This window comes from Saccopteryx leptura, chromosome 1, assembly GCF_036850995.1.
Source record: "Saccopteryx leptura isolate mSacLep1 chromosome 1, mSacLep1_pri_phased_curated, whole genome shotgun sequence".
Lineage (NCBI taxonomy): Eukaryota > Metazoa > Chordata > Mammalia > Chiroptera > Emballonuridae > Saccopteryx > Saccopteryx leptura.
Window position 1 is genome coordinate 197,778,604 of NC_089503.1, and position 27,962 is coordinate 197,806,565.

Below are 27,962 nucleotides of genomic sequence, written 5' to 3' on the forward strand. Positions count from 1 at the left end.
TGGAGGAGAAATGTTTCACCCATGGAAAACTATCTATTAGATTAAGTTCAGGAGACGGAAGAAAGCATGTGCACAGTAGAGGGAAAAAAACATGCCACAGAGCAGCACTGCTCATGTACAAGGAATCTGTACCTGGTGCTGGAATCGGTGGTTAATCATCCTCTAGATTTGTAAGTAAAGAAATTTAAAACATTGTTTTTCTTGTTGAAAAATGCAACCCCTAGAAAGTAATAATATCAAGCTGCCATTCGTTCACATTTCATCCCTGTAGATGAAATTGATATAATTTAAAATATGTCTTTAGCCCTGGCCGGTTGGCTCAGCGGTAGAGCGTCGGCCTAGCGTGCGGAGGACCTGGGTTCGATTCCCGGCCAGGGCACACAGGAGAAGCGCCCATTTGCTTCTCCACCCCTCTGCCGCGCTTTCCTCTCTGTCTCTCTCTTCCCCTCCCGCAGCCAAGGCTCCATTGGAGCAAAGATGGCCCGGGCGCTGGGGATGGCTCTGTGGCCTCTGCCTCAGGCGCTAGAGTGGCTCTGGTCGCAACATGGCGACGCCCAGGATGGGCAGAGCATCGCCCCCTGGTGGGCAGAGCGTCGCCCCTGGTGGGCGTCCCGGGTGGATCCCGGTCGGGCGCATGCGGGAGTCTGTCTGACTGTCTCTCCCTGTTTCCAGCTTCAGAAAAATGAAAAAAAAAAAATGTCTTTAAGATGCATTGCTTTTGTTTATGTTTTGGGGCTTAACGTGTTTTAAAATAATAACGTTCTCAACACAAGGGTTTGTAAAAAAGAATAAAAAATAAAATAAAATAATAACGTTTGGGGGGTTCATTTTCATCTTTTCAAGAAAAAAGAAATCACTCATACTCAATTATGCATTTTGCTGCAATGGTTTAGTTTTCATTGGCAGTGTGAAACAAGTTACTATTTTTCATAAACTGGAATTTGATTGGATGGTTCTGTCTCGTATTGGATCACCGTTCAGTCCGCCACCACCAGGGGACCAGCAATGAGATACATTAGCTATAGAACAGGACACTCTGGTACCATGTAGCAGCATTCATTTTAAGATTGGGTAGGAAATGCTGGAAGAACCCTCTATTCACTATTGTATCTCTTTCTTTCCTGGAAGTGTCTATTGAGTCTAGCTCAGCTGTCAGACACCTTTAGAAACGCCAGAATTTCACCTGCCAGTGCTCTCCAATGGAGAGTTCCAGAGGAATTTTTAATGGCTTTTCCACTGACCCATCTTTTGGAGCCTGAAGAAATATGATAGTCCAGAGCAGCAGAGAGAGGGGCATGTCCCCGCCACATCTGTGTATGTGGAAAATGGGGTGAAGGAGAAGGAAATGTAGAGTAAAGGGGTGGCTGTACATGTGTCGATGGGCGATTAAATGCCAAGCGCTACACTCACTGCTTTGCAGACATGGTTTGGTATTTACTGTCATATTATTTCATCTTCACAATTATCCCAGGAGGAAGGAAGGTATTATGAAGGAGCCCGTGTTATACGGGAACACGGGGCCTCAGAGCACACGGGTCCCTCCCCAGACGCCGGCTCACCCGGGGAAGGAGCTGACGAGTCTGACTCTAAAATACACTGCTCTCTAAAATAAGGGGGTCAGGGGCTGTGCAGACACCCTAGTACTCTCAGCCTTTTGTCTGGTGCGTTTTCACCAAGGAAATACAAGTTGGCTTTGCATCTCATTTGCAGAACCGAACAACTTTCTTTGACTTGTCGTTTGCTTTTCTGATGTTCTTGTTTGATAAAAAAAAAAAAAAAAATCAAGTGCTTTTTCATCGCTTCATATTCATTTTGAAATATCCCCTAATTTTTGTGAGCAGTATATACAAGAACTTAACATTCATTGCTTCTCTTTCAGAGTAAAATTGAGCCTTAAATTCTTTTATTACATCTAGACCAAAAAAAAAAAAAATTTTTTTTTAAACCTCTGTTTTCCTTGGGCAAATACAGCTATTCTCAAGGTATTTCAGAATCACTCTCCCAGTCCATTCAAACTCTCTTAATCAGAAAAGGCTGTGCCAGAAGTGACCTAGACTGAACAAGCAACAGGCATGTGTCATTATGGAAACCAGAGGAGCACAGCGTGTGCTCTGATGAACACTGCCCACTTCTGCCTGGCATCTGCCCCCTTCAAATCTGCGTAACCTCCCTGGGCTGGCAAGAATGAGGGGTGGGGGAGGAGGGGTACCCCAGTGACAACCATATATGGTGAAGAAGGAAGTAAGTCACTTCATGGGACAGCATTCCTGTCAATGGAAACATTTTCTGCGTTCCGAGCTCTTGAGGAAGCCCTCCCTACTGCCATTGTATTGTTAGACAGAATTCTGGGCTGGGAAACTGCGTTTCCTATTTCATTGAGCCCATTTCTTGATGATCTATTGTTCTCACAGCTGAGCTCCATTAATAACTAGAACTACAGTTAAAGAAAAAAAGATCCTTCTTGCGTTATAACTCTCCACTGCCTTCAATCATGCCTCCTTTTCCATTCCTAGCTATTGGAAAGGACTTGAAAAGAAAAAAAAACAACACAGAAACTAATTCTTGGTCATTACAAAATCGGGTGCAGACACGAACAATGCTTTTTAGTCGAAATGACCGTCTGTTGCCTCCATTTAAATTTGTACCCCTTTTTAAACAGACACATTTATACAGGTTTCAGCCGCTTGGACACGAAGGGAGCCAATTCCTCTCACACAAAGGTTACTGTGGAGCAAGGCGTCCCGTCATGAGTGTGAAAAGAACACGGTGAACTTCCCAGCACCGGGCACAGCGGTGCCAGCAGACTTATTAATTCTGGAATTTCCTCCCTCTGTTGCTGGTGCGAGATAAAACCAGTGTGACATCACCACCGTCTCTCAGCCGCATGGCTCTGATGACCCCTTTTCTTATAAAGGCTGCTTTTGAGCTCCACACACCCCGTTCTGTAGAAAAACGGGCAGCTCACTTCCCAGGAAGGCCGGACCAGGGCCAGGTTTTCCCCAGAAGGGCAGAGGGCCTTGACTCTGAGCGCACGGACCGCGAATGTGTCAAAGGACTTTTTAAAAAAATGATGATGCTTTAATTAAAAGGTGCAACTTTTCAGAGCTCACACAAAAGTAAAATTTCTAAGGGTTTTCATGGCTGAGGCTGACGGGTTATTAGGTCAGTGAGAGGGTCAGTTTCCTATTTAAATAGAAGAGCTAGCTGTCAACCCTGGATAGCAACATTCCCTGGGTTCCCCGTGTCATTTCCACAGGAAGATTTGGTGCAGACGGGGCACAGAGATGGGAGATATAAGTGATTTCTAAGAGGTTACAATTCCCACCCCAAAGGAAGGCATTTATGACTCAGTATTGGGCACTTACGCAGGGTGGGAGTCAGAGACGTTCCAGGAAACAGGACCGGAAAAGTCCGGAGGAAAAAAGAAAAAGATAAATCCCCTGTCGAACACTATTTTAAAACTACTGATTAAAGAACCAGTAATAGCAGCTGCAGCACCAGCAAAATAAATCTGACAGTGCAGGGAAGAGAGGGTGGCCAGCGTGAGGCTGGCCGAGGGGAACGCAAGACAGGCTGCCCAGAAAGGAGCGGACAGACGGGGCAGCTCCACAGCCTCTGCGGTCTCGCCCCGTCCACGCGGCTCTGTTTGTGCCCGTGCAACTGGCGGAGGTGAACCATCACCCAAAGAGAGGCTCTCCCCCCGTTTGGTCATAGCTAGCTTGCAAATCACACGTGAACGCAGAGTGTGCCAAGGTGCTAGCTGTCCATGATCTGTCACAAATCAGTGATATGATCATAAGCAGTTCACTTTACTCTGAAGGACAAGAGTTTTCTCCAGCTCATTTAAGTGGCTCCAGTGTCACCTCTGGCTGAAGCCATCCCTGGCCACAGTTATTTAAGAGGCCTTATTGCTAACTCAATATCGTGCTTTTATTTTTCTTTATAGCACTGGTTACTCCCTAACATAATGTTAGTCTAGTCTGGGTCCTCTGAGAAGTAGATGCCAAGATGGGGTTAAACCTGCAAGAATTTTTTTTTTTAATTCAGTGAGAGGAGGGGAGGCAGAGACAGACTCCCGCATGTGTCCTGACCAGGATCCACCCAGCAAGCCCATTAGGGGGTGATGTTCTGCCCATCTAGGTGTTGCTTTGTTGCTTAGCAACTGAGCTCTTCTTAGCACCTGAGGCAGAGGCCATGGAGCTATCCTCGGCACCTGGGGACAACTTGCTTCAGTTGAGCCATGGCTGCGAGAGGAGAAGAGAGAGAGAGAGAGAGAGAGAGAGAGAGAGAGAAGCAAGAGGGGGAGGGGTGCAGAAGCAGATGGGTGCTTCTCCAGATGGGCCCTGACCAGGAATTGAACCCAGGATATCCACACGTCAGGCCAATGCTCTACCACAGAGCCAACCAGCCCAAGCCAAACCTGCAAGAATTTTATTAGAAACACTGCCCAAGGAGAGAAAATGGGGAGGGACTCAAGGCCTCCCGTGGACGTGTTCTAGACATGGGCATGGTCTAGACCACTGTGCAGTCCTGGGAAGATTCATCAAGGCCATCGGGGGAATCCTTGAACCAGAGTTGCCGTCAGGAGGGGTCCTGCTCTCATGTCACTGTCACGGTCAGTAGCTGGCTGGGAAGCAGACTGTGGAAGGCAGCCTGGGAGAGAATGTCATGTCACGATGGCTTTCACAGTGCAGAGAATGGGGCCCTTGGTCACTTGTGTTCCTGAAGATCAGCAGGAGCACGGCCTCCACACGGATTATATGTATTTGTTTGTCTCGCCCGCCAGCGTGAGTTCCCGCCAAGGGAGCCAGGGGAGGCCAGGCCTTTTCTACAACCGTAAAGGTTTCACTTTCATCAGTAAGCAATTGTTAACGTGACGATATCGAACCGAAATGAACACCCTTTTCCAAGTAGAAGAGAGGGAATTTCAACGCCGCACTGAAGAAAAAGAGTGAATGTTGCTCCTTCCACTGAACAACTCTGGCTCTGTGTCCTTGGAAACTACAGCTGTGTGCCGCTAAGAGGTCCAGAAATCAATCCAGTGGGTTGTGATAGGCCGCTTTTCACACGAGATGGACAATAAAGTGAAATAAAGCATTAGAGCCTGTCACGCGCAGTCACAGGGCTGTCTCAGCGACTTCTGGTTCAGGTTCACGTGTGTCATGTGAACGGGATCGCACTGTACAGTGTTGCTGCTTCCTCTCGGCGACAAGCTCCTGTTCTGCCTGCTGCTGGTTGCTGTGTCAGAGTAAAATGTTACCATTGTCTGTAGCCCCTGAAACGGCTTCTCTCCATCACACGGAAACTACCGTAACTCGTTTGTTAAGGAGCATTCTTCTGAATTAAGAGTACTAGACACAAGAGAATAAAACTGGTGCAAAACCATTTAATCAGAAGACTTGGACTTTAAAAGGTACAGAAAAGTTTTCCCATGTGTTCCAGGGATATACCTTTTTTGTTTTTTTAATTTCCAGTGTAATTTCAGGTTTAGGACTTGTTTCATAGACAAGAGAATGAAAGGCTCAAGAGCACTAACAATGAAGAATTAGAAACAAACTCATGCCCTGGCCGGAGAGGTTGGTTAGTTACAGCATCATCCATGAGAGCAGAAGTTACTGATTTGATCCCTGGCCAGGGCACCTACAGGAACAGATCGATGTTCTTGTCTCTCCCTCTCTCCCCCTTCCTCTCTCTCTAAAATCACTAAAATAAACATTAAAATAAAAAACAGAGAGAGAGAGAAAGTTGAAAAAAAATGAACTCAGTACTCCAGAATTTCTGCCTTTATAGACACCTATAATTCTTTGAGGTATTTCTGTGACTCAGTACTTTCCAACAATTTTATTACACTATTCAAAATAATAATAATAAAAAAGTCTTCTTTTCCTCTTTTGACTGTAAAGTGAATTTCAACAAGGAAGTTCAACTTGAAAACACTGGTGCCCTGAATATTTCTGTCTCCTTTTCAAAGAAATGTTCTCTCCGGGGCAACTTCCTCGGGTTGGGCTCAGGGCAGCAGCCAGCGTGCCAGGGGCCAAGCACACGTGTCACCCTGCCGTTGGAGTCTTAGAGAACTTCTTTACCATCAGGCCAGTCCGAGACATACTAAACCCTGAAGTTTTTAGTAGAGCCCATCGGCCTTGGACTGTTTCTGCTTGCTGGGCATCCTCGGCCGCAACCCGGCAGTACCCTTTACCTGACGTGTTCTTTTCTCTGGCCGCTCAGCTTGTGTTTACTGAGCGCCTGCCACACGTGATGCTGGGTGCCTCACTTTTCCTGTCTCTGAAATAAGGATATTCGTAAAAACTAAATATTAGCACTTTGGGGTTGTTTGGGGGAGCCTCGTAAAATAATCTGCGTGACACTCTTAGTTCCTGACACATGTTTTGGACTTAGATGACGACAGGGAACAGAGACGGTGGGATCTGTCCCCAGTCGTTACTTAATTAGATCAGCATGGAGAGGTGCGGGGTCCAGGCCTGTCCTTTCTTGTAGGAAGTGGTGAAGTGACCGGCCCACAGCCACACTGCCATGTTTTCAGGTGTCCCTCATTGGTGTCCCTAATTCTCCCTTCACTCTTCTTTCTCTGAACACCAGCAGCTCCAGAAAAAGAAAAAAAAAAAAAACCTGATAGAAACAAAGAAACAAACAAAACACCATATGCAAATAAACATCCGCATGCTGTTGGCAACTCTGCTGATCCTGTCACCAGTCACGGAGTGGGGCTTTAGCCGGGACCCGCTGCGACATACTGAGGGGGACACCGAGGGTTAGAGATGCCAAAAATTGCTGGGGGGGGGCGCCATTGGAATGGCGAGGTCAGGAGCAGAACTGACCCCTGGCACCATGCTGCCCACAGATGTGCGTCCTCTTGGCTCTGCACACAGTTCCAGCGCTGCTGTTTGGGTTCGCTTTGGCTGCGGTGGGAGCCCAGTGTTGAGAATCCAGCATTTCCCTCCCTGAGGTAGCTGAAGACAGAGAAAGACATTCACGCGGCCACACAAAAACCTAGGAAGAACAGTGATTCTTAAGCCAGATGGTGAAAACATCAAAGCCTAAGAGCATGTTTCAAACGCGCCAGGGAAACAGACAATGGAGTTGCTTGTGTTCTGAGGCAGGGCGAGCACTTGGGTCTAAGAAAACATAATGGCGCAGAGATTTGGGAAACCCGGCTTCCTGTGAGTTCATAAAGACACAACGATCAAATAGAAAATTCCGTCTTTTGAACCTAAATTTACATTGGCCAACAAAGTGATACAGTTGCAAAATAAGTTAGAACAATCTTAAAGTGTCCTGATGGAAACCATGGTTGTCTGAAGCAAGAGAGGGTATAATGTCTCCAAACCATAAATCAGGCTAATTGGTGAAAACCTGTTTTTACTTCTGGATGCCAGATTCTTTTTCCCGGAAGTTGATAACAGAAGAGCACAGTGAATTCGGTGCTTCGTGGATGGTCTACACGCCTTGCTGACAAGTGCCTTGTCAGTGAACACAGAGAAGAGCCTCCCTAGATGAAGGGGGGGGTGGGAATGGTCAGGGGGAGAGGGGGACAGACAGCATTTTAGGTGATGACAGAAAAATGTTTTTCTGTTACTGATAACTTAAAAATCATGGCTGCTTTTATCATTATTTTTTTTTTATTTTAGGTCTGAGCCAAACAAGTTTAAGCTACAGGCTTGTGCGTAGCTCTGTTCTTTTGATCTCATTCTTTACGTTCTCCTTGTATTTTAATTCCCTGCAGCTCAGAAGCTTTCTCTTACTTATATTTGACCACTGTTTTGTAGTGTATGCTAGAATTCACTTTAGTTCACGTTACCTTTTAACAAAGGTACCTTAAATCCTTAGGAGGATGAGGTGGAGTTGAGTTGATTCGTCTAATGTTTGCCAGGCCTTCAAACACGGAGACATCTGAGTCTTTTTTGGCTGGAGGGCACAAGAGATGTTTTCAAAGTCAAACAGTCTTACAGAAAAGAGAATAGAGATTTCTGTGGCTACAAAGGACAGAAATAAGACCAGTGTGTGGGACATCATCAGGAAATGAACCGATTGTGATGAAAATGTCATAACAGAGAGGTGTCTTAAAAAGGAATAGGCTGCAGCCCCACAAAGCGTCAGGTTTTCTGTCCCTGTCACCGTATAGCATATAGGAACAGAGGTCAGGCATGATCCTTCAGGGAGAGGAAGGCTGGACCAGGAAAACATCTAAAGCCTCCTGCGTCTTTAAGGCTGTGATAAGATACATTCCACAGCAAGGACAACCATAGATAAATCCTTACAGCGCCACATTATCACCGATGACAATAGTAATAAGAACAGCACTCATGGCCGTAATAACACAGTACAGGACTTCACAGTTGCTTTTATTTAGGGCCTTGTCAGCAGACATCAGGTGTAAGTATTAGTTCTCGTCCCAGTTTTACTGATAAGAAAATTAGAATGTTTCAGAGTGAAACAACACACAAGGGTAATGGAATTGCCGAGGCTGACAGTAAATCAGCAAAAGTTAAGCCACTAGCTGGGGTCAGTTAGCCAATGTTGACTGGTAAGAGGTCATGAATACTGATTTTGATCTTCTGGTGCAGTGGTTCTCAACCTTTCTATTGCCGTGACCCCGCAATACAGTTCCTCATGTTGCGGTGACCCCAAACCAAAAAATAATTTTGGTGGCTACTTCATAACTGTAATTTTGCTACAGTTATGATTCGGAATGTAAATACTTGATATGCATTATTTATTTTCCGATGGCTTTAGGCGACCCGCTATGGGGTCACGACCCACAGGTTGAGAACCGCTGTTCTGGTGTCTCACAAAATGCCATGCTATTCTGAGGAGTCCAGCGAACACTCAACTCCTGGATTCCCTATCTGAAAGAGGACACAGGACCCTCACATTATAGCTTTTTTTTTGGGGGGGGTGTCATTCAGCAAAAAGTATAACATTTTTTTGGTGTGCTGCAGAAATGCAGTAATTAGTTCATGTGTGCCATCAGATGACAAAGGTTGAGACTCGCTGGTTTAGAAGATAAAAGAGGAGCAGGCAGTGAGGTTGGGGCAAAGCCAGGGGAGGGTGGCTGTTGCCTATGAGACTCACATTCCTGTTGGAATGTGAGCGAGTCGAGGGTGGAGCGGTGGATGGTGACGACATTGTTCCGGTGACCTCACCTTCAAGTCACAGCCTGAAGATTTTTCTGAAATTGCTCTGAGTTAGCTCATCTCCTATAATTTCCCTTACCCATCTTCTGTATAGAGTTCTAAACTAATCATCCCGTTCAAGAACACAAAGAAACTTCCTATTATAGCCCTCTGCACGGGTCTTGTTTATTGCTGTTTCTAAAAATATGCTCTAGAACCGGTCGTGTGTCTTTCTCCGCACCTTCAAAATGCTCGCCCACGAACCCTGCAAGCAGAGGCTCCCAGCTTGATTTCTCACAGAAGCCCTGCCCCAACAATTCTGGTCCACAGAGATGTCTCTATTCTCTAAAATGTCACTCCATCCACTGGACACATACTTGCTAGGCATCTGAGCCAGGCACCGTGCCGCCCAGGGAGAGGGGTGAGTGTGAGGGATACTTAAGGAGGTAAGAGTTGATAGAATTTGGTAACAGGACAGAGGAAATGTAACAGAGGGGTACGCGTAGATTTCTGACTTGGGCAACTGGGTGCCGTTATCTGAAATAGGGAATGAAAATGGGCTTGGTTTGGATGCGTGGGAGAGACACAGAGTCTGAGTAGGAAATGGTAGACGCCAGCGTCCAAATGGGACATATTTAAGGGAACTGTGTGAAGGGTGGCACGGTGCCAGGCACAAGAGTACAAATGGAGATGCTGTTGCTTACAAGGGCCTCACCTGAAGATATGCCCTTGGAGAGTCCTTGGTGCACAGGACACCTGGTAGGTAAGTCCATGATGGGGAAGGGGTTGCCCAAGGAGACGAGAGGAGGAACGCTGAACAACAACAAAAACGGAGGCACTAGACACACCAGGGGAGAATATTTAACAGGCATCAGGCAGGCGGTCATAGAACCAGGAGACAGTGGCACCAGGGAAATCAAGAGGAGTTAATAGTGTTATGACTATTTTTTTTAAACGTCGAGTTTTTATCCGCCTCCTCCAAAAGTTTTACATTTCTTGGAGGAAGGAACCATGTTTTAAATCACACTGAATTTCTTTCAAGGCCTAATATAATATAGTAAGTGCTCAATAAATTCTCGTGGGGTCCGTCTGAAGCCCTATTGGCCCATCGCAACCCAAAGTGTTTCTTCACCCTATTTCTTCAAGTGAACTCGGGAATTACCCAGGAGCTCACTTAAATCAGTGTTACAATCTGTAGATCCTAGCTGCACCCGCTTTGGAATGAGTGCCAAGGCTGGCTTGCTTACTTGCTGGGGCATCTCTAACACTAAAGACGCCCGCGGGTGTTTCTTTCACTACTATGCCTAGGAAACATTTATTGTGACGAAACCGGGTCTAACCCAGTTCCCCAAGCAGCAAGCCGCGTGTGATTGAAAACCTGTTGGAAAGCAAGGTCAGAGGGCAGCCACGGTTAACCATTCACTGGGGCCGACACGTTTACGAAGGCTCTCATTTTATTCACTAGTCACGGAGCAGCCAGCCATCTGGGGAACCACGCATCCCCGCAAACAGGTCGCCGTGATCACCCACAGCCAAAGGAGAGCGTGCACCTGCCCGGGGCCCGCGGCCAGGGTGACCCTCGGCTCTCAGGTAGCGCCCCCCAGGCGAAGGCCCGGTGCTGGGCGGACCCGGCCTCCTGGGCTTGGAAACTTCCGAAAGCGCGGCCGGCCCGCAGCGCCGGGAACCACCTGCACTGGGGGGCGCGCCCCTCCTATGTCTGCGTGGGCAGCACCGATCAGCTCCCCGCTCCCACCTTCGGGAAGATGCTCAGGCCCCTGCTCTCGCGGGATCTCGCGCTCCCTCGAACCCCCGCGGGAATACCGCCCGGCAGGTCCAGACCAGACCCGGGAACTCGGGGCGGGGCGGGGTCGGCTGGAGAGCGTGGGGGCGTGGCCATATGGAGGGGCGGGGCGAGCGCGCGGCGGGGAGGGGCGGGGCTTCCCGGGACCTGTTGATCGCAGGTGTCCCTGCCCGGACGGCCCCCGGGGAAGGCGGGCGTGTGCGCATGCTCCGTGCGCCGGGCTGCGCTGGGGACGGCGGAGGGCGGCCGCCTGTGCTCCACTTCCCCGCGCGCGTCCGGGGACGGTGGCGGCGTGTCAGCCGGGGGTCGGCGCGAGGGAACCCTGCGGAGAAGGACGAGCTGAGTGCAGGTAATCTCCGGACCTGGTGGCTGGATGCAGACAGCGCCCTGCGACCCCCGCGGGCCGGGCCGGGGCGGCGCGGCGCGGCTCCAGCCCGGCGACCGCGTCCGCGCCCCACCCCCTGGCCGACGCGGGGTCCTGGCGGGGCCGGGGCCGTGGGGCGGACGGGCGGTCCCGCGGGGGCGCTCAGGGTGTTGCATGCGGCCCCCGGGAAACGGCTCGCAGAGGGGCGCGCACCGCTCGGTGGCCCACCTGGCGGGGACGGCAGGTGACCGGGTCCGCGAGGGCCAGGGGGCCGGTGGTGCCGGCTGGTCGCAAGTTCATGTTCACCTTCTGCACGGCCCGCCCCTGATGGGACATTTACCCGGACTGTTTGAAACGTCGTTGAAGAGCAGGAAGTACCTGCACAGGTGTCACCGGGAGGGTCCCCGAGCCTGCTATCTGAGCGCGTCCTGGGGTTTCTTATCCCCGCTACAAAGTGTCTGATAGATCCGCGGTCTGAGGTTTGCCGAATGCCCCGCGGGGCGTTACTTGTCCCACAGCAGAGTTCGCCAAATGTTGCCTTCGCTGGAAAAAACAGATTTTGCTTTTTTTGTGTGTGTGTGGTTTTTTGTTGTTTTGCAAGGAATTTTCAAGGCTATTTTTCAAGGAATGTTGAACAGTAAACTTAGGAAGTTCTTTTTGATGAGGGTGTCTGATGGGCTTCTAGTTCTGGTCTCTAAAGAAGAGCATTGCTTAATTCCCAGGATTTAAAAGGAGTGTTTCACACAACTCTTAATGCTTGAAATGAACTTTTGACTACATTGATACTTGCTGGTTTTATTTTCTATTCTTTTTAAGTTCCATGATGATGATCTAGGCTTGAGAGCCTTTGTTCTGTTAAAACAGAAATTAAACAAACAAGACTTATTTTGCAAAAGTAATATGTGATTTATCCGTCACTGTTAAAAGAATTCCAAGTAGACTAACTCACTGTTAGGAGTTAATTATAGTCTGGAAAAAAACAACAACCAAGGTTTTTGTTTTTGTTTTATATTTTAGAGGATTTTAACATTAGCTGTTTAGACAGCTTGACTAGGCTTATGATCGCTGGTCATAAACCATGAAAGTGATTTATTTAAATTTGTTCACAGATTAAACTCACTGGTAGTTATGTGTATTCTTTCCCACAGTGTAAAAAATTAGTGCCCAAGAACTGACCTTTCTTTTTTCCCTATTAATTTTTAGAAAAAAAGAGGTTTTATAAATATATTTAGATGATAAATTGTGCACGAAACTTGATACTAATAGACAATCCATTGATATTATTTTCTCTAGAAGATACAAAAAGTAGTTTTTAAAAAGATAGCTATTTTTTTTTCTTTTTTCTTTTTCTTTTCTTTTTTCTGAAGCTGGAAACAGGGAGAGACAGTCAGACAGACTCCCGCATGCGCCCGACTGGGATCCACCCGGCACGCCCACCAGGGGGCGATGCTCTGCCCATCCTGGGCGTCGCTATGTTGCGACTAGAGCCACTCTAGCGCCTGAGGCAGAGGCCACAGAGCCATCCCCAGCGCCCGGGCCATCTTTGCTCCAATGGAGCCTTGGCTGCGGGAGGGGAAGAGAGAGACAGAGAGGAAGGAGAGGCGGAGGGGTGGAGAAGCAAATGGGCGCTTCTCCTGTGTGCCCTGGCCGGGAATCGAGCCCGGGTCCTCCGCACGCTAGGCCGACGCTCTACCGCTGAGCCAACCGGCCAGGGCAAAAGATAGCTATTTTGAAGAGGGTAGGGCACCCTTTTCCACCTAATTTATTCTTTTCCTTCAAGAAAGAGAAAAAAAATCACAAAATCACAATTTTAGCGTGTACTATGATTCAAGATTTTTTTTATATTAGTGTCAGATGCTTCTCTTAAACTATGTAGTCTCAAAAAATACAATCTTGGGATCATATGGTTTAGAAGTTTGTTTTGGCAGGACAAAGAGTTAAAATATGAAAATTCTGATCTATTTTTAAGGCAATAGACACATTTAAACAGCCAGAATCAGAGTTATTTTTCTAGAGGGAACTGTCTGGACTTCACTTACCTACCATCCTGGCGGAGTTGCTTTACCCTTCAATTTTCCTAAAATATGTTTGAAATCTCTAAAGTGGTAGATTAAACTATCCTACAGAGACGTTTAGTTACTAAATATAGTACTTAGCAGATGTTATTGGACCAGTTTAACTATAAGGTGTTTCTTAATTATAGACCCAAGACGACATGCAACAGAGTAGCCTGTGGATTGCGACTGGAAGTGTTTTGAACACCGTTTGTCTACTAGGTATGGCAGAGCCCAAAAGATTGTCAGTCTAGCCTAGGGTTGTTGCTCACGAGCTTCTGGATAAAGGGAGGAATGTGCTAATTTATGTTATCTTTGGAGAGCTAGCTAGACATTATAAAGATGTAGAGTAGGCACAGTATTATTCATTTTGTACAGCTGTGATGATTTTAGGAAATACTGCATTGCAGTGTATGCATACCATAGGAGCAAGAAACACATGGAACCTGGCCTACCGCAAAGTCTCCAAAGGTTATTTCAACTTTACATAACTTTCTATAAAACCCTAATCTTGGCAAGTCATTATATATTTTATTTTTAGTAATAGGCATACTACATATATAGAATTTTTAGGCAAAAAGTTACCTGTTCTTTGCTTTTCCAAGTTAACCCATATCTTCTATCCAGAGTTCTTAAACTGGGCCCCATGATTGAGCCGTAGCCTGTGGTCAGAGCTGAATTTTAACATCATTGGCATTCCTTGTGACCTTGTGACTTTTTCTTTTCTATTTTAACCCTACCGATTTAATTTCATGCATTCACAAACATCCTTCTGAGAAGTCCGCAGGCTACCAAAGGTGTCTGTGGCATGCACCAAAATGCAAGAACCCACTGCATCCGGTTGGAGAGTTTTATTTTTACATGAGTGACTTCAGAAAAGTTACTTCATAGATTCATATTTGTAATTTATCAGGGAAAATATTATGCAACATAAAACATTCTTTTTTCTTTTTTTTTTTTTTTTCCATTTTTCTGAAGCTGGAAACAGGGAGAGACAGTCAGACAGACTCCCGCATGTGCCCGACCGGGATCCACCCGGCACGCCCACCAGGGGCGACGCTCTGCCCACCAGGGGGCGATGCTCTGCCCATCCTCGGCGTCGCCATATTGCGACCAGAGCCACTCTAGCGCCTGAGGCAGAGGCCACAGAGCCATCCCCAGCGCCCGGGCCATCTTTGCTCCAATGGAGCCTTGGCTGCGGGAGGGGAAGAGAGAGACAGAGAGGAAAGCGCAGTGGAGGGGTGGAGAAGCAAATGGGCGCTTCTCCTGTGTGCCCTGGCCGGAATCGAACCCGGGTCCTCTGCACGCTAGGCCGACGCTCTACCACTGAGCCAACCGGCCAGGGCCAAAACATTCTTGAATAACTTAGTTGTTTTAATGAACAGATCAGTTATCTGAGTTGTCACATTTTAAAATTAATTTAGAAATAATTACATTAGTCTTCTATTTTGCAAATATTGACCTGCAGAAATCAGTTTGAAGAAATATTTTTCCTGTGGAATTTGGAAGGTTTCTACTTACCTTTTCTGCTTTTTCCAAGTTAGCTAATTTATTCAATAAACATTCATTGACCTGTAGTTGTATGGTAGCTGCTAGAGATTCAGAAATCAGTGAGACAACTTTAAAGTGGTCAGATACATGAATTCTTCTTCCTTTTCCAAGCCTCATCTCTGACTGTTGCCAGTCCTCCCCCATCTGCACTGAGTTGCTAAAGATAAAATAGTCTTTTCTCTTATCCTCTTGACTTTGCAAAATGCTGTTTCTCTTTTCTTTCTCTTTTTTTTTTTTTTAGAGAAAGGGACAGAGAGGCAGGAAGGGAGAGAGATGAGAAGCATCAATTCTTCATTGCGCTCTTTAGTTGTTTATTGACTACTTTCTCACATGTGCCTTGACTGGGGGGCTACAGCAGAGTGAGTGACCCCTTGCCCAAGCCACCAACCTTGAGCTCAAGCCAGCAACTGTGGGGTCATGTCTCTGATCCCATGCTCAAGCCAGTGACCCCGCTCTCAAGCTGGTGAGCCCATGCTCAAGCGGCGACCAGGGTGTCAAACCTGGGTCCCCTGCATCCCAGTCTGAAGCTCTGTCCACTGCGCCACCACCTGGTCAGGTCCTCTTTCTATTTATTCCCTTTTCAACTCCCAGTGACCACAGCACACCTGACCCAGCAAAGGACAGTAGAGTCCTTCACCCTTGTGTTAGGTACAAGAGTGTCCTCTGGACACTCTTATGTGAAGGATTTGTACCGTGTGGCGTAGAGGGAAGACCGACTACAGGAGCATCTGAAGATGATGACGTGCACTGTCATGTAGAGTGTCAGGCGAGTCTTGGCCCCACTGGGACAGTAATACAGGCGGGGGGGTAATGTCAAGGTAATGTTTTGGGTGCTGTCATTATATTTCGTGGCTGAATGGGTCATCCTGCGATTTATGAATTTAAATTGTCATTAAGTACGTCTGTAGTTATCTTTCTGAAAAGTTATGGACAGTAGTCCCCCCCTTACCTGTGACTTAGCGTACCCCACTCAGTTACCCTCCGTCAACTGCAGTCTGAAATTATGAAATGGAAAATTCCAGAAATAAACAGTTCATAAGTTGTAATTGGGCGCCATACTGAGTAGAGTGATGAAATCGTGCACTGTCCCTTGTTGTCCTGATGTGACTCTACCTCCTGCTCAGTAGTTCCACGCTGTAGATGCCCCTGTCTGTTAGTCACATAGTAGCCCTCTGGGGTATAACAGTGACTGTCTCAATTGTCCAGGGCTTATGTTCAGGTCACCCTTGTTTTACTTAATAATGGCCCCCAAAGCACAAGAGTCATGATGGTGGCCATTCAGACATGCCCGAGAGAAGTTGGAAAGTGCTTCTTTAAGTAAAAGGTGAATTTTCCTGACCCAATGAAGAAAGAGAAAAAATTGTATACTGAGGCTGCTCAGATCGATAGCAAGAATGAATCTTCTATCTGTGAGATTGTGAAGAAGGAAAGAAAAATTGTGCTAATTTGCTGAGGGAGAGAGAGGGGACACATTCACACCCACTTTTACATGTTTCTTACAGTATATAATTTTCCTATTTTATTATGAGTAGTCTCTTATTGTGCCTAATTTATAAATTAAACTTTGTCATAAGAATGTGTGACAGATGTATAGGGTTTGGTACTATTTGCGGCTCTTGAAGTGGAATGAGTAGACAGAAGGAAGTATTTTTCTCTGAAATTTTATTTTTAGCAGGTGGAATACGACTTTGTAGACCATTATGAAGACTTTTGGGTCTCATTCTGCATGTAATAAAGACCCATTGCAAGGGTTTGAGCAGAGAAATAACATGATTTAATCTGAGGAGAGTCTTTTTGTCTACCCTTGAGGATAGACAGTAGGGGTCAGGGTGGAAGCTGGGAGACCGGCGGCCACACTTGCAATCCAGGAGAGATCTGATGGTGGTCAAGAGGGGAGTAGTCGAGCGAAGGTGGTGGGGACTGGTCCCATTCCGACTCAGCTGTATGAGAAAGAGAAGTCAGTCAAAGATGACGCCAACATGTTTGTTCCCAGAGCAGCTGGAAGATGAATGAAGTCACCGTCGGAGGCGGGAGGAAGAGGCTGAAGCAGGAGTTCACTCTGGGGCTTGGTGGAGCAGAGCCAGCTCAGGTGCGCCTGCCCCAGCATGGTTCCCCTATGCGGGTTGTGTCTTAGAGCAGGTCCTCTCTGAGGCTCATTCTGGATGTACGTGATGATGGTCTTGAGTTCTGTGAGAGCAAGCAGCTAGGGAAAAGCCACGGGTTCTCTGTTATACACAAAGAAATAGAGCCAAAAAGTACAAAACATGGAAGTTACTTAACATTTGCTGTTTTTGTTGGTGGTGGTCAAATATTTCATCATTACGTACTTCAATCTTACTTTCTTCATTTTATTAATGTTCTAATACAGTCTGCTCCAGTTCTTCGGTGTGTAGTGACAGTAGTTTTGTACACCAAGGGACATTTCTTTTTCACTTATAGCTTCCTTGCTATAATCCTTCCTTATACACTGTTTTTGTTTGTTTTAATTTTATATGTGTGTACACACACACACACACACACACATATCTTATGTAATGCAGAAATATGATTAATATACATACTGGGTTTTTTAGTGCAGGGTTTTTTTCCTATGTTTATTTTCTAGCTTGGCTATTTCCATTGCAATTAGACACATGCACATTGCTCCTTGCTCAGATACTCATAGAAGGCATATATATTTTCACACACATGTTTTACCAACATGGGATCATATTACATTTCTGCATTTTGTCTTTGCCACTGAAAAACACCCTGTTACATTAATTATGTCCCTCCTGATGGCCGTTGATGTTGTTTCCATCCTTATTTGCTGCACCTACCTACTATATTTCAATAAAGTACTTTTATTTTAGGGGCATAGATTGTCTATATATATATATATTTTAATGTTGAAGTGTGTTTGTTTCTTATTTTAATAGTTGTTGCCAGGTTGATACAGTATAGCTTCAAGGGTATTATAATTACATTTTTTGTTAGTCAATAATAAAAGAAAGTATCTGTTTCCATTTATCCCCTCTAATGATGTTACTTTTAGGTTTTGCCAGCCCCATAGAAACAAAGTAGCTCTTAACCGCTGTGTTGTAACCCCTTGGTGTTGTAGGTTCTAGACCCCGCCCACTCCTGCTGTGCAGTGGCTGTCTGGGAGAACCCGAGCACTGAGCATGTAGTTGATGCATGGCCACGCTGCATCACAGAGACAGGGCAGAAAGCAGAGTTAGCAATGGAGAAGGGTCGTGGTTCTGGAGAAGCCTGGGGGAGTCACTTGGGACACACTCACTTCTCCAGCAATGCACTGTGATGACATGTAAAATGTCCACCAGGAGGTCACAAAGGCGCCCTCACTCAAGGACGGATCACAACTCCAGTTTTGCGGAAGGAGAGCATGTGTCCAGGAGAAACGGCATTGTTTGTATGGTTTCTGTGCAGTGACCTACCTTCCCAGTTTCTGTGGTGGGAATCCTCCCAGAATCCTAAGCTCCCCGAGGCTGAACGTTTGAAAGCAGGCTTTTCCCAGGATAGTGAACTCGGCTGTGTTGTCTTCTCTTAAAAAGCAGCTTTATTGAAATATAATTTATAAATCACCACTTTCACTTATATAAAGTGTACAGTTAAGTGGATTTTAGTCCATTCACAGAAATGCGCATCCATCACCGCAATTTTTGCATGTTTTCATCACTACAAAAAGAATCATCGTACGCATTTGCTCTCATTTGTTGCCCCCATCGCTGCACCCCACATTTCTGTATAAGCAACCAATAATATACCATCTGCAGATTCCTCTGTGTGGACATTTGGGACTGGTGGAGTCATATAACGTGGTCTGTTGTGATTGGCTTCTTACACATAGCAAAATGTTTAAAGTGTTCATCCATAAGTACTTTCTTCCTTTTTATGGTTGAATAATATTCCATTTTGTGAATACTCCTCTCTCTTTCTCTCTCTCTCTCTCTCCCTCCCGCCTTCTCTCTCCCTCTCTCCCCCTTCCTCTCTCCCTCTCCCCCTGTTGCCCTCTCCCCCTCTCCTTCTCCTCTTCTGACCCTCTCCCTCTTTTCCCCTCTCCCTCTCCCCTTTTCCCCCCTCTCCCTCCCCCTCCCCCTCCCCCTCCCCTCCCCCTCTCTCCCTCTCCCTCTCCCTTCCCCTCCCCCTCTCCTTCCCCTCCCTCCCCTCTCCCTCTCACTCTCCCTCTCCCCCTCTCCCCCTCTTCCTTTCTCTCTCCCTCTCTCTCTCCCTCTCTCCCCCTCTCCCCCTCTCCCCCCTCTCTCCCCTCTCCCCCCTCTCCCCCCTCTCCCCCCTCTCCCTCTCCCTCTCTTTCCCCCTCTCCCTCTCTCTTCCCCTCTCTTCTCTCCCTCTCCCTCCCCCTCTCCCCTTCTTCCTCTCTCCCTCTCTCCCCCTCCCTCTCCCTCTCTTCCCCCCTCTCCCTCTCTCTCCCCCTCTCCCCCCCTCTCCCCCCTCTCCCTCTCCCTCTTCCCCCCTCCCCCCTCTCTCCCTCCCCCTCTCCCCCTCTTCCTCTCTCTCCCTCTCTCCCCCCTCTCTCTCCCCCTCTCCCTCTCCCCCTCTTCCTCCCCTTCTCCCTCTCCCTCTCCCTCTCCCTCTCCCCCTCTCCCCCTCCCCCTTCCCCTCCCCCTCCCCCTTCCCCTCCCCCTTCCCCTCCCCCTCCCCCTCCCCCTCCCCCTCCCCCTCCCCCTCCCTCTCCCTCTCCCTCTCCCTCTCCCTCTCCCTCTCCCCCTCTCACTCTCTTTCCCTCTCCCTCTCTTCCCCTCTCACTCTCTCCCTCTCCCTCTCTTCCCCTCTACCTCTCCCCCTCCCTCTCCCCCTCCCCATGTTGTGTTTATCCATTCAGTAGTAGAAGAACATTTGGGTTGTTTCCACCTTTCGGCTGTTTTGATTATTACTGTGTTAGGTCTTTGCCGCATGATCTCCCAGTAGTTATTGGAAGAATAAATATAATCTCATTGATTCCTTGATTATTATTCTTTTCAGCACTACAGGCGGTCTTCGACAAACGGTGACTTGACTCACAGTTTTACTTTATAGTGGTGCGAAAGCAGATATGCATTCAATAGAAATTGTACTTAAAATTCTTAATTTTGATCTTCTTTCTGGGCTAACATGCTGTCCCGTGATGCCAGGCAGCAGGGCAAGCCTCGGCTCTTTGTCTTTGTCAGCCACACGATCACAAGAGCGAAAAGCTGGTGTCTGCAGTGTCTTCAGCGCATTAGCTGCTTTTGCCCAACTGTGGGCTAGTCTACATGTTCTGAGCATGTTTACGGTGGGCCAGACTCAGCTATGATGCTCAGTATGTTAGGTGTAGTATGTGCATTTTCAACTTAATGATGAGCTAACGGAGACCTAAGTTGAGGAGCGTGTGTGTGTGTGTGTGTGTGTGTGTGTGTGTGTGTAAATATTTTGACACATTGATAGATTGTTTGCTAGTTTTTAAGTTATGCACTAATAATTACATGTCAGTGTGGTCTGAGGCTTATCATGTTTCAATATGCAGGTTATGTTCACCTCATGAAATGGTTGGGGGTACCTTGTATTTCTGTGTGGCCTGGCAATAATTTAACTTTAGGAAGATCAGTTCTTTAAAGTTTATATACAATTTAACTTTGAATTCATTGGATCCAGATGCCATTTTCCCTGGGAGGACTTAACATTTTTCTACATTTTAGGGGGTTAACTTTGGTAATTTGTATTTTACTGGGAAATTATCTATTCCTTTAGATTTTAAAAGTTATTGCCCCAAGATTTAAGTGCTATTCCTTTACAATTCTCTGGTTGATTGTGTATCTGTGGTCGTTTCTCCTTTTTCAGTCCCATTGGTGTTTATATTTCTGGGTTATCTCTTAGTCAGGCTTGTGAAGATTTTGTCTCTTGTGTTTGTTTTTTACAAAAGTTTAAGTTTGGATTTACTTTTTCTCGTTTGCCTATAAATGGGTTTGAACAGCTCTCTCTTGTTTAAAGTTTCAGAGTTTTTATCCCACTTCCTTTCATCCCCAAATTATACTTGGGGGTATTTGAGTTGTCCTTTCTGTTTTCTCTCTGGGTTCTTCTGTCTTCTGGGTAAATCTTAATTATTTCTAAAAGTATTTCCTCAATTTACTTTCTCCTCTTTCTTTCAGGGGGTCCTTTTAGATAGACATGGACACTCTCAGGCTTTATCCTTGTTGCTTAGCTGTCTGAAAGCGTTTACGTTGTCCACGTCCTTATTCTTTTCTCAGTGCTTTGTCAGATGATATCTTGAGCTGAGTGTATTGCTCATTAATATTGTGTCCCCTTCTCTTCATTTTGTTAGTGAGCTCACCCTCTTTAAAAATCTCGGCTGTTTCAGAAAGTGTACTCCCACTGACTTCGGTGGACGTTTCCTGTGTATTTTGTACTGGTGCTCCCATGGTCTGTCCCCCGTCCTGTGGCGTGGGCTCCCGTTGGTCTGTCCCTCGTCCTGTGACACGTGCTCCCGTTGGTCTGTCCCCTGTCCTGTGGCGTGGGCTCCCATTGGTCTGTCCCCTGTTTCAGAAAGTGTACTCCCACTGACTTCGGTGGACGTTTCCTGTGTATTTTGTACTGGTGCTCCCATGGTCTGTCCCCCGTCCTGTGGCGTGGGCTCCCGTTGGTCTGTCCCCTGTCCTGTGGCGTGGGCTCCCATTGGTCTGTCCCCTGTCCTGTGGCGTGGGCTCCCGTTGGTCTGTCCCCTGTCCTGTGGCGTGGGCTCCCATTGGTCTGTCCCCCGTCCTGTGACACAGGCTCCCATGGTCTGTCCCCCGTCCTGTGACATGTGCTCCCGTTGGTCTTTCCCTCTGTCCTGTGACACTGGTTCCCATGGTCTGTCCTCTGTCCTGTGACGTGCTCCCGTTGGTCTGTCCCTCTGTCCTGTGACACTGGTTCCCGTTGGTCTGTCCCCCGTCCTGTGACATGTGCTCCCGTTGGTCTGTCCCCCGTCCTGTGACACTGGTTCCCGTTGGTCTGTCCCCCGTCCTGTGACGTGGGCTCCCGTTGGTCTGTCCCTCTGTCCTGTGACATGGGCTCCTGTTGGTCTGTCCCTCTGTCCTGTGGCACGGGATCCCGTTGGTCTGTCTCCCATTGTGTGGTACAGGCTGCCCAGTGGTCACACTCCCTGCACAGTGCTCCTGCAGGGCAGGTGTCTGTTTATCCCTCCTGGGCGGCCCAGCTTACCAGCCAGTGACATTTTCATGAGAAGGGTGAGAACACAGCGTCGTATGTGTTTCTTGGGGTGTTGGGGAGTAGAGGTGGGGCCCCCAGGTGCTCGAGTAGGAGCGGTGCCGCCCTAGCTGGTTCCAGGGAGACTTTCCTGTAGCCTTGCCCGGAGACCTGGTCCTTCTTCCAGGGCCGCATCCTCGGCACTGCCTGTGGAGCAGGGTGAGGGCAGAGCACCCAGGGGCCACTTCCCAAGCCGGCTGTGCTCAGGTGCTGTCCTGTGCTGCGATCTCCCTGACCCTCCTGGTGGCATTGGGGACAGCACAGCCTTCCGGTGTCATTGCACAGTGTGGGGTGCGCACCTCTGCCAAGAGCACCTGAGGAGTGGGAAAGGTCACAGCTGGGCAGGGCGTCCAGTCTGTGACACGAGCCTCTCTCTGTCTCAGCTGCCACTTCCTGCCCCTCTGGCATCCGGTGACATTGGTGTCCTTAGGTCTCCCGGTTTCTCATTCAGCTACCTGTTGCTTTTGTGTCATTGCCAGAGCTGGCGGGGGGGGGGGGGGGGGGACCAGGAGCACAGACTAGCACGAGGTCTCATGCAGGCATGGCAGCCACCGTGCTTCTAATCGTCTGTGTGTCTGCCCCTCACCAGCATGCCCAGAGGGGCAGGGGTTGTTTCATGGTGCAGACCTGGTACCCAGGAAGTGACTGTTGAAAGAAGGTCATTTCAAAAGGATTCTTTCATTACAAGTATGAACTTACTACCAGTTCAGAGCTCCCTGAATGTTGTCAAGTCTTGACTATGTTTACTAAAAACTTAACTTGTATGAAAGGTTTTGGGATCATTTAGATCACTTTAGAAGAGTCTGCAGCCCATAAAGTTAAAATAAAAAGAAGAAACCCCTAGCGTAGGATAGTGTTTTATAATTCATGAAACATTTAACCTTTGGTGATCAGGGCTGGCATTGTGACCCCGGACTACAGGTGAGGAAGCCCGCAGTCAGACAGGACAAGGATCAGATCTCAGAGCTGCACTAGAGAGTGGTGACCTCATACTGGGGTTGGGGACCAAGGCCCCCTTTGTAACTCTCTAGGGCAGGGGTCCCCAAACTTTTTACACAGGGGCCAATTCACTGTCCTTCAGACCATTGGAGGGCCGTCACATACAGTGCTCCTCTCACTGACCACCAGTGGAAGAGGTGCCCCTTCTGGAAGTGCGGCGGGGCCGGATAAATGGCCTCAGGGGCTGCATGCAGCCCGCAGGGCCGTAGTTTGGGGAAGCTTGCTCTAGGGCCTGATGCTTTTCTGCCTTCATCCTCAATGTGTTGCTGTCTTAGTGAACATTTGATTGGCGGTAGTGAGCTGACCTGTGCCACCCTGTCTCCCGTCTTCTTGTGCTGTGCACAGGAAACTTGGTGGCCTTCGCCCAGATTTTAAGCTGAAGTCCTTCCGAAGGGCTTTGGGGCCCGTCCCCTCCCCTCCCCTCCCCCCTGGGTCCACATATCTCTGGCCACTCCAGGTCCCAGCAGGCTGCTCGCTGTCCTTCCAGCGTGCTGGGTGGGCTGCCACCTCTGGGAGGAAGGCCTTCTCCTGGGCAGCTCTTCATCTCTAAGTCCTTGTGCAGTGGGGACCTTCTCTGTGACTCCTGCTTGAATGGAGTCCTGGAAATGACACGTCACACAGTTGACCCTTGAGCAATGTGGGGGTTAAGAATGCCAAGCCCCTTGCCTGTCATTAAAAATCTGTAGAGTGTCGGCCTGGTGTGTAGGAGTCCCGGGTTCGATTCCCGGCCAGGGCACACAGGAGAAGCGCCCATCTGCTTCTCCACCCCTCCCCCTCTCCTTCCTCTCTGTCTCTCTCTTCCCCTCCCGCAGCCAAGGCTCCATTGGAGCAAAGTTTGCCCGGGCGCTGAGGATGTCTCTGTGGCCTCTGCCTCAGGCGCTAGAATGGCTCTGATTGCGGCAGAGCGACACCGCAAGATGGGCAGAGCATCACCCCCTGGTGGGCATGCCGGGTGGATCCCGGTCAGGCACATGCAGGAGTCTGTCTGACTGCCTCCCTGTTTCCAGCTTCGGAAAAATACTAAAAAAAAAAAAAAAATCTGTATAGCTTTTGACTTCCCCAAAACTTAGCTACGGTCCCTCAGAATCCATAGGGGGCTGGTTCCAGCTGACCTTCCATACCCACGGTCCCCAGCTGGGGGGCAGAAAGACTGTTCTTCACTTGCTCCTGAGAATCCATGGATACAAAACCCCCGTAACATGTGGAAGCAGATAATCTATCTCACCTACTTACGTGTTGTCAATGTGCAAGAATACTGTATTTCTTATTTTATTTTATTTTAGAATTATAGTTGACATACAGTATTATTTTCAGGTGTACAACATAGCGATTCGACATTGTATACCTTAGAGTGATCGTGTTAACTCTAGTACCTATCTGCCACCAAATAAATTATTACAGTATTACTGATGATATTCCCCGGGCTGCATGTTACCTCCATGTGACTTACTTTGTAACTGGAAGTTGGTCCCTCTTAACCCCTTGACTTTTTTGCACACCCCCCCACTCCCCTCCCACAGGCAGTTGTCAGTTTGTTTTCTGTAGGGTCTGATGTCACATTGATTTAAAAAAAAAATTAATGATAAACTGTGTTTTCATTTTCATATTTTAGAACATTAGTTCTAATCCCTTTATGATCATATATTCAAATTTTAAATATATATTCAATATTTGTGTTCAAATAGTAAAGTAGGGGTTTTCTTGGTTAGCCTTTACCTTTAAACATGTTTTTCTTTGTTGCAGAGTTGCTTTGAGGTCACACGGATATGAAATATGGAGTCACATTTGTCAACGTCATCTGAGAAAGAGAGAGCCTTCTTTCTTATTGAAAGACCGTAAGGAGAATAGACGACCGAAGGAATCATGCTGGATGCCAATTTTATGTCTTTTATGTCTTAAACCCGTAAGACAAATAGCTCGTGCTGTAAAGAAAATGACTTGTTCAACGTCGTTATTTTTAGCTGTTTTTAAAAAAGCTCTTTTTCATCTTAAGCTATACACATCTCTTTTAAAAGTTAACACGTGAAAATCTTTAAGGCCTTGTTTAAAATAGCCTTCTTTTTTAGTTTTCAGAACTTAATGTTTATCCTGTTTGTACTTGACAAAGCCCTTAAAATTTACAGCCTCAGGAAAGCGATGGGCTTGGAAGCTCACTTTAGAGTACTAGGCAGCAGTGAATTTAAGTGGACAGGTCAGGATATCATCTGTTTTATCAGAAGTATCCCCTATGTCTAGAATTCCTAACTTTCATGCGAACAACATTACTTGAAAATGGCGTGGGTCAAATTCCTCCGGAAACCAGGCAGCAACCTGGGGAGAGTTTACCAGCCCGGGAGTGTGCTGTCCCTGGCGCCCACCAAGGGCCTGCTGAACGAGCCGGGGCAGAACAGCTGCTTTCTCAACAGTGCTGTGCAGGTGAGACCCTCATTCAAACTGCTTTTCAGGGGGTTCTTGGTTGCATGTTTCTTTAACTTATAAATTAAGACTGAAGTCATTATTGACTGGAATGACTTTATTACGATTATTTATTTATTTACTTTTTCTGTATTTTTCTGAAATGAGAAGCAGAGAGGTGGTCAGACTCCTGCATGCACCCGACCGGGATCCACCCAGCATGCCCACCAGGGGGCGATGCTCTGCCCATCTGGGCTGTTGCTCCGTTGCAGCTGGAGCCAGTCTAGCGCCTGAGGCAGAGGCCATGGAGCCATCCTCAGTGCCTGGGCCAACTTTGCTCCAATGCAGCCTTGGCTGCGGGAGTGGGAGAGACAGAGAGGAAGGAGAGGGGGAAGGGTGGAGAAGCAGATGGGAGCTTCTCCTGTGTGCCCTGGCTGGGAATCAAACCTGGGACTTTATACCCTGGGCCAACACTCTACCACTGAGCCAACCAGCCAGGGCCTTTTTTATTACCATTTTTTAATGGTAGCAAAATTATTTTGGCTATGCATTTTGGTTTTTATAACAAATAAAATTGTTTTTCTCAGTAGAATCAGATATTGCTATGATATAGAAATATCTTCTGACTTATACTGATTAGTCAGTTATTTACTAGATAAATTATTTAGTAAAGAATTTATTTAGTAATAAGTTTATTATTTAGTCAAGAATATGTTCCTCAAGTTTATAAAATAACCTTCTGGAATCAGCTCATCTATTCCCCCCCCCGCACACACTTTTTATAAAAGGAAACCCAGGAGACTCCCCATAGACGGCATAGAAAGAAACAAGCTTTCGGGGCTGAAATGAGAATGTTGAGAATGCAGTTTTTAATTTCAGTTCTCTGGCTTTCTTCCACCCTGCCTGTTTGCCCAACTCACCTCTCTGGAATCGGAATTGGGACACCTCTGTTTTTGTTCAGTTGAAGGTTGATTCGTTTTGCTGCAAGTCCCTGCTGAAATTCTTGTAAGGAACAAGTCTGTATCCACCCGCTTCTCTGTCTTAGAGAAACACCCCGTCTGTGTGTAAGGCCGCTTTTATTCACCAGCACCAGATTTTGTAGGATCCTGTGTCCCAACTGTTAGTAATGATGAGGAAGAGTTAGAACACTGGGCTGTTATTCTCTCGACCCTAGAATATCCTTCGGAAGAACTTATTTAAAATAAACCAGTTCGCGTACGTTGTTCTCCAATGCCGTCTTTCCTTCTGAAAGCTGAGGTGGGGAGAGGAGCATGGGTTAATTACTGACTTGTGAAATGAACACATCTAGAGTGCTCAGACGTCTGACTCAGACTTGTGTTCTCAATTGCCCTCTGTTTGGGAAAGATGGCAGATTTAGACGTTGTGTAACTTGCCCAGGGAAAGAGAGGTGACAGGAGGGAAGCATCCGTGATAATCTGCGTCTGGACCCTAAGTGGCAAAGGGCTTGTGTCCTTGACAGCTTTTTCTGTTACCCCCTTTCCGGTCATTTTGTGGTTTTTTTTTCACATTCCCCTCTGTTTCTGTTCATTTCTTTGGCTCCCAAAAGACTGTGTGGTTAGGAGAACTGAAAATGAAAAGCATCACAAGAGAAAAGTCTGAGCCAGGCTGCGTACGTGGCGAAGAAAATGGAGGAGTATTCCTATGGGAATGTTTGTGTTTTTATTTTTAAATGAACATTCCATTGACCTTCACCCTGACGATCACTCACACTTCCCCACATGGTCAGCATCGCTGGCGCGCTCTCCACAGGCTGGTTTCTCCCACAGGAAGGACCTCTCTTAGTGGGCCCTGCCATACACTTGTCGGCGATGGGTTCTTAATGCGTCTGTCTGGGGAAAAACTCGGTTTCATTTTGTCTTTGACATTATTTTCACCCATTCACGAGGTCTGAGTTGACAGCTTTTCTCATTCTGTCCTTTAAAGCAGTGGCCCCCAACCCCCGGGCCGCGGACCGGTACTGGTCCGTGGGCCATTTGGTACTGGTCCGCAGAGAAAGAATAACTTACATTATTTCCGTTTTATTTATATTTAAGTCTGAACGAAGTTTTATTTATTTATTTATTTTTATTTTTTGTATTTTTCTGAAGTTAGAAATGGGGAGGCAGTCAAACTTCCGCATGTGCCTGACCGGGATCCACCCGGCATGCCCACCAGGAGGCGATGCTCTGCCCCTCTGGGGAGTCGCTCTGTTGCAACCAGAGCCATTCTAGCGCCTGAGGCAGAGGCCATGGAGCCATCCTCAGTGCCTAGGCCAACTTTGCTCCAATGGAGCCTTGACTGCAGGAGGGGAAGAGAGAGACAGAAAGAAAGGAGAGGGGGAAAGGTGGAGAAGCACATGGGCGCTTCTCCTGTGTGCCCTGGCTGGGAATCGAACCCGGGACTCCTACACGCCAGGCCGACACTCTACCACTGAGCCAACTGGCCAGGGC

At 47.4% G+C, this 27,962-nt stretch overlaps 1 protein-coding gene across 4 annotated transcripts in view; it reads left to right on the forward strand.

The window, feature by feature from the left end:
• Positions 1–11,102: 11,102 nt before the first annotated feature.
• Positions 11,103–27,962, forward strand: part of USP53 (ubiquitin specific peptidase 53) — a 47,188-nt gene continuing 30,328 nt past the window's right edge. For 3 of the 4 annotated variants that reach the window (XM_066384392.1, XM_066384411.1, XM_066384419.1), the window contains exons 1-2: positions 11,103–11,281; positions 24,862–25,533. In XM_066384392.1, the coding sequence (XP_066240489.1) occupies positions 25,368–25,533 (166 nt within the window). In that variant the 5' untranslated portion in view covers positions 11,103–11,281; positions 24,862–25,367. Of the gene's footprint in view, positions 11,282–13,499; positions 13,573–24,861; positions 25,534–27,962 lie in introns of all 4 variants that reach the window. The other variant, XM_066384402.1, reaches the window with a different exon arrangement.